The sequence below is a fragment of the Gallus gallus genome, chromosome 5 (assembly GCF_016699485.2).
Source record: "Gallus gallus isolate bGalGal1 chromosome 5, bGalGal1.mat.broiler.GRCg7b, whole genome shotgun sequence".
In the NCBI taxonomy this organism is placed as follows: domain Eukaryota; kingdom Metazoa; phylum Chordata; class Aves; order Galliformes; family Phasianidae; genus Gallus; species Gallus gallus.
In genome coordinates this window covers 36,872,819-36,879,417 of record NC_052536.1, presented here as the reverse complement: position 1 = coordinate 36,879,417, position 6,599 = coordinate 36,872,819, and the positions used below count along the sequence as shown (strand labels likewise).

The 6,599-nt window shown below is 49.9% G+C and overlaps 1 protein-coding gene across 1 annotated transcript; it reads left to right on the top strand.

The window, feature by feature from the left end:
• The first annotated feature begins 4,258 nt into the window (after window positions 1–4,258).
• CLEC14A (C-type lectin domain containing 14A) lies at window positions 4,259–5,765 on the top strand. Its single transcript, XM_040701974.2, has one exon. The coding sequence runs from the start codon at window positions 4,321–4,323 to the stop codon at window positions 5,386–5,388; it is 1,068 nt and encodes a 355-aa protein (XP_040557908.1). The 5' UTR covers window positions 4,259–4,320; the 3' UTR covers window positions 5,389–5,765.
• Window positions 5,766–6,599: the final 834 nt, after the last annotated feature.

The following is a 6,599-nucleotide window of genomic DNA, read 5'->3' as shown; positions in this document are numbered from 1 at the left end:
AACTGAGATTGAAAAGGAGAAGGGTTTAACCCAGAGTTTGGAGGCATGCTGTTAAACAGCAGTGATACTCCCTTGTTCAAAACTGCTGTTTTTATTGGGAAAAGCATATTATGGCCTATCTGCCACTGACAGATGGAGAATGTTTTGACCTGAATCATGATAAATTCAGCAGGAAGACGTGTGGATCCAGTTGTGCTGTTGGTTGGGATGAAGGAGAGGAAGCAAGCTCACAGGGTCAATGCAGACCTTCTGCCAACTTCTGCAGGAGCTGCTGATCTTCCCTTCTTGCTTTCTTTCCACATTTTCCACCTCCAAAGATAGCTGCATTGTACAACAGATCATGATGGTTTGCTCAGCCACCCCGTAGGTACAGGACAGCTAATGGGGGTGCACCCTCACTGCCTTCCTCTCCAATAGCAGAAAGAGAAAGTGTAGCTCCTTCCTTTGGGTTTATGGTGGAATAGGTAAGCATCCATTTCCAGACATTTTCCTGTATGTCTTTTGGGGATGAGAAATGTCACCTGCCAGCTGAGCTACCTCAATCCTACCCTAGCACAACAGCATTATGCAATTGCTTCGCCTGTCTCCTTCAGAGCCAGGCAGATCTCACTGCACCATTCATCTCCTCTACTTCTACAAAGCAACACAGTTCTTAAGAGGATGCTGTGCCTATTTGCAAGCCTACTTGTAAGGAATATGCATCCTCCTTAGCTCTAGCACTTGTAAAGTATGTGCTGACATATTTCCTGGTTATTCACAAAAAGAATAGCTTTAATTTGCTCTCTAAGAATGCAAGAGAGAATTCACTATAAAAGAAAAAGTATTTTTATTACTTCTCTCATTACTCTTTAATCGAAACATACTGATACTACGTGGCAGATATGCTGGCACAATGAAACAAAAAGCCTAATGGTTTTTAATAGAATTATCATTAAAGCCACTGCTTTTTTCAGAAGCTCAGATCTTACAGGAAGGAGTCTAAGGAGCAACTACAGCTAAATAAAGCCTTTACTACTGAGAAAAGCAGGACTTGCACATCAATTAGTCATAAGGAGTCCCATTCATAAAATCTTTAGATACACAAGATTAATTGCCTCACATGTTCTCTGGCAAGCATTTGTGCATAAGCAGCTAATCCTCTCGTTAAGGATAGGAATTCTTCAGGAAAAACCTTAAGACAATTAAGGAAAGAGTGTTTTCTTATTTACTTAAAATGAAACATAAGAGCACATTCAAAACCAGAGAGAAGAGCTGTTGTCTGGAGATCTTGTAGACCAGACCTGGCTGCAGAAAGCCTCTTGCACTGGCGTATAGTGCTTTCTGTTCCCTGTATGGTGCAGGTTCCTCCGACTGGGCTGCAGGGCTGCCCAGCTTGCACGTCTGCCCAGCTGTTTCTAAATGGCTCGTTCAAATGTAGCTGATGAAATGAAAGTCGTGGCCTGTGTGAAATGAGCAGTGATACTGCAGTTGCCCGGTTGATGGCATTTAGGATGGTCACCTCCAGCACAGCTAGCAGTCGGAAGGGAAGCAAGGGAGCGAGTGTTTACAGAGATTGAATTGCATTCTCCTCTCTAGGGACATGGCCTGAGGTTTGAGGTACAACAGAGAGCGTTCTTGTTCCTCTGTTTTATTCATTGTGTTTATATAGCTTTGTTTCTATTCAGCTGCAATACATTAATTCCATTTCGAAAGAGAAAACAAACCAAAGCTGTGGGATTACAGGTGCATATTAAAGAAAGCACTGTCAGCAGCCCTGAGCAGGACAGCGGAGGCAAATATAGTCCTTATAGGCACTAACATAACAAGCTCTTTTCTCTTCCAAACCTATCATCAACCAGCTTGGGAAAATGGCTCAAGAACCGAACTGATGGTATCTGTAGAAGCACAGCCTTGTGCCTCACTGAGGACCACCACAGGTTTGAAGGAATGGTTCCTTAGTTGCATTTACAGCTGGATACAGGGAAAAGTTAGCCATCTGAATGCAGGATGACTAAGCTCCTAGCAGAGCGCTGCAGGCAGATCTCCCTGTGCTTACCCCTATCCTAGAGTTTCAAAGGAGCAGATGAGGGTGGCAGCTCCAACAAGCAGCAGACTCTGGAATCATAGCTGCTGCCCCACTGCCTGCTCTGACCTCAGGGGCTCTAACACCTGCACGTGCTGATTAAGTGCGTTTCTGACTGCCTCTAGAATTCAACCTACGGGTTATTGTTTTGTTGGGGAAACCTGCTTTCCATAAAACCAAGTCTACTGGCACCCAAATTCAATTATACTGCCAACTGTATTTAGCAAATTTAATGTAACTATTTTTACTTGAGCATAAGTGCTTTTGAAATCCAGTCATTTCAAGAACGTAGGCAATATTTGACCTAGTTTCACTTCTGCTGAATAGCAAAAGGAAAGAAATACAAATCAGATATAATAGTCTGCTTAAATATGGTTATGAACGTGTGAATTCTATTTAGCCCTAATCCAGTCTCTCTGTTTCATGTATTTTGAAATGCTGCTTTGCTAACTCTTCCAACTGTGATAAACAGAATTTCTGTATACATTATTATCTACTGGGACCATACAAGAAATTAGGAAGATGTTTCTCAAAGCAAAAAGTAAGTAACTAACAGATGCCTATTTCTGGGACAGACTGATAACTCAATGCTTACATTTCTCTACAGATCTCCAAAAGTTATCTAAATAATTCTACTTGAAAATACATAAACAGCACTGGGAAGTCTACTTCATTTGGAAAAAAATATTTTTTTTTTTACTAATTATTGTGAATTGATCACACCGGACAAGGGAAACCAGGGATTACTTTTTTCTTTCTGTATCTTTTTTGTTTGTTTGTTTTGGTTTATTGTGGCCTCTGTGCTCAGCTAGAAAATAAGAATGCAATGGCCATCCAAAGCACTGGCAGAAAATGAAGGTTAAAAGCAACTGCATGGCTAACACACTGTCTGCAGAGTACATACATCCTTTGTCGGTAGCAGATACCGTAGATACCAGGGGTGTGCTTTGTATAGAACTAACATTGGGGGTATTTTTGTTTTATTTAAAAAAGAGAGAATCTGTGAACGTAGCCCATTGTGTGCATTCATTTTTGGTCATATGCTGCCCAGAACACAGGATCTGGGGCCAGAGGAACAAGCTAAATCTAACCTTTAGGTTTTCCTTTGGTATGGTTACTGCAGTTCTGGCAATGCACTGGTAGCAAAAAGCTGATAGATTTCCCTAGGAAACCATCCCTAAAATACTGTTTGTCAAGACGTTTACCAAATGTTTAGAATACTCAGAAAATATGAAAATATCCTGTACTTCTGAGCTTCCTCAAGTATTATGTTCAGTTTTGGGCCACTCTCTACAAGAAACACATTGAGGCCCTGGAGTGTGCCCAGAGAACAGTAACAAAGCTGGTGAGAGGACTGGTGCACAAGTCTTATGAAGAGCAGCTTTCAGGGGAGATCTTAGCACACTCTCTGCAACAACCTGAAGGGAGTTTGTGGCAGGGTGGGAGCTGGCCTATTCTCCCAGATAACAGTGATAAGACAAGGAACTGGCCTCAAGTTGAGCCAGGGAAGGCTCAGTTTGGATATTAGGAAAACCTTTTCAGAAAGAGTGGTAATGCACTGGAGACAGGCTGCCCAGGGATGTGATGGAATCACCACTCCTGGAGGTGTTCAAGAGCCACGTAGATGTGGCACTGAGGGACATGGTTAGTGAGCACAGTCGTGATAGGTTGGCAGTCAGACTAGATGATCTTAGAGGTCTTTCCAAACTTTGATTCCACGATTTTGTCATTCTATGATTCACTGTGTTCTACATCTTTCCAGTTCTTCTTCGAGGAGTACAGAGAAAACAGGCTTTCTCTCTGTGTGGGGCCTAGCATCAATGAAATCCACGCAGATCAGTCACACACTGGTTGAACGGGACTTGTCATCCACAGTTATTCCATCTGAAAACAGAATCAATTCCAAAATCCTCTGGCTTTGAAAGACCACACCACTGTCCGTGACTCAGCTTGCAGCTGGGTCCCCGGTGCCCTATGAAGGACGGGGTGGGCACCGGGATTTTCCACCCACCCCGCCCGACCGCTGGAGCCCTGCCAGACGGGGCCGGGCCGCCAACAAACGGAGGATGCCGGGGTCAGGCCCGGCTCTCGCTACGCTTCCTCCGGCGTAGTCCCGGGGGAGGGCCGCGGGCACGGGGCCGGCGCTGGGGTGGGGTGGGGTGGGGTGGGGTGGGGTGGGGTGGGCCCGGCCCGCCCGAGCCGGGCCGAGCACCGACACAGCCGAGGAGACAGCCTGAGTCGCCGGGCCCGCTGCGAGGATGTGGCGGTGGCGGGCCGGGCTCTGCTGCCTGCTCCTGGCCGCGGTCTGCGCCCTGGATCGGTCCCCGCCGCCCTCCGTCGTGCGCTGCCAGCCCGCCGGCGCCTGCTTCAGCGCCCACCTGGCCAACGCCACGTACGACGAGGCCCGCAGAGCCTGCAGCAGCTGGGGGGGCGGCCTGGCTTGGGTGAGCACAGAGTCGGACCTTGGGGTGCTGCTGGCGCTGCTGGCCGAGGTGGCCGCGGGGCCCGCGCTCTTCTTGGTCGGGCTGAAGAGGAACGCCTCCGCCTGCACCGACGCGGGACAGCCGCTCCGAGGCTTCTCCTGGGAGGAACGCGACGAGGCGGCCCCGCGGGAGGTGCCGGCGGCGCTCGGCCGCTGGGCTAAAGAGCCCGTGCGGACCTGCACCGCCACCCGCTGCGCCGGGCTGCACCTGACCGGTGCCGACAGCCCCCGCTGGGGCTGGCGGGAGCTGCCCTGCCAGCGGAAGGGCCAGGGCTACGCCTGCCGTTACCGCAAGGAGGACGCCTGCCCTGAGCTTCGCCCCGACGGCGCGCTGAGCCTCGACTACCGCCTCCCCTTCGGGAAGGGCAGCGCCGCGCCCGGCTTCAGCCCGCCGGGCACCGAGCTGGCCGTGACGTGCCCAGGCGGGGAGGTATTGCTCCGCTGCCGGCACGGTCCGGGCGGCTTCGCCTGGGAAGGCGCGGAGGAGCTCGACTGCCCCTGCAAAGAGCGCTGCGCCCCGACCCCCAGCGCCGCGCCCGGCGCCCCGGCCGACCGCCGCCTCTCCGCTCCCGCACCCGGCGGCTCCACGGGGCCGCCCTCCACCTTGCCCGCCGGCCGCGGGGGGACGGCCGCCCCGCCGCCCTTCTCCTCCTCCAACTACGTCTTCATCCTGGTGACGGTGGCCGTGGTGGTACTGGTGATCCTGGTCATGACCGTCCTGGGGGTCTTCAAGCTGTGCTTCAACGCGAAGGCGACGAGCGGCGGGGACAAGGAGCCGGCGGCGGGGGGCGGCGAGGCGGAGACGGGCGGCGCGGAGCCGCGCGGGGCTGCGGGTGCCGAATAGCCGCGGCGGGGACCGCACCGGCCCGGGGTTACGGCCGCTCAGAGGCAGCTGCGGGTCTGGCGCCTCCCACAACCTCTTCTCCGGGGCATCTGCAAAGTGGAAGGCTTTGCCCGCTAGTGCCTTGCCATTCAGAACCCATCTGAGTGGCACCGGGAGGCTCTCGTTTGCTTGCTGATTGCTGGAACATTTGCAGATGTGAACCGCCATAATTTCGGAGGAAACTGTGACCCCGTACTCTTTTGAGAGTGACGTTGTTACAAACGAGGAGCATCTCCATACGTAGATGGGCATTAAATTGCTGAGGAAGTGGGAGGTTAATGAGGAGTCATTTTATACTTCACTTGATTGAGAGAATAAAGGATGATTTAAAACCTTAATTGCTGCTCTCTTTATACTTCATACAGTATTCATTTATACTGTAGCAGAGCAACAAGTTTTCCATTTATAAGTTTGATGCCGGTGCAAAACTTGGTGTCTGCATGCAGTGTGTGGATCCCTTACGATCAGATGTGGTGCAGGCAAGCTGCACGCTGAGCAAAGTGCTAACGTGTCTGGACATAGCATGCAGATCCCAGGACAGCTGTTTTCCATGGTGTCCCTTGAGAACAAGGGAAGAAGTCACACTTCGCACCCACTTCTAAGGAGGTAAATGCTTCCTCTGTGATTTCCCTTTGGATTTCTCAGGACCAGGCTCCTCCTGACCACAGGACTCGCTCTGTGTGGTACAGAGTGCTCGATGCTCATCGCCTGTTATTACAGTGTTGATTTCCAATTAAAGTAACTGCTAAATATTGCTCCAAGGCTTTCTCAGTGCAGTAAGACACAGGTAACTGGATCTCATCTAGGCCTTGTGGGATATGGGTATATTTTTTCCCTTTTAGAGAACATTAAGATTGGAAATGCCATTTTCTAAGCTGCTTTTTTTCCCCCCTCTCTTTAAAGCTGACCTTTTGACTACTATTTTCATTTTGTTCACTTACTTTCCTTTTGAGTTTGGAGAACTCTGTTTCAAACAATAAACAGTGTGATTATAATTACCTATTTTTCTTGCAAGCAAAAACTTCAAGATTAATCTGGTATAAACATCTGCTAAGGATAAAGTTCGACACAGCATGAGTATTTTTTCCCTCTCCCCTTATAATGATGATAGGCTGTCACCATCTGGGAGGCTTCTCTTGCTTTTCTTAAGGAGATTCCAGACTTCTGTGAGC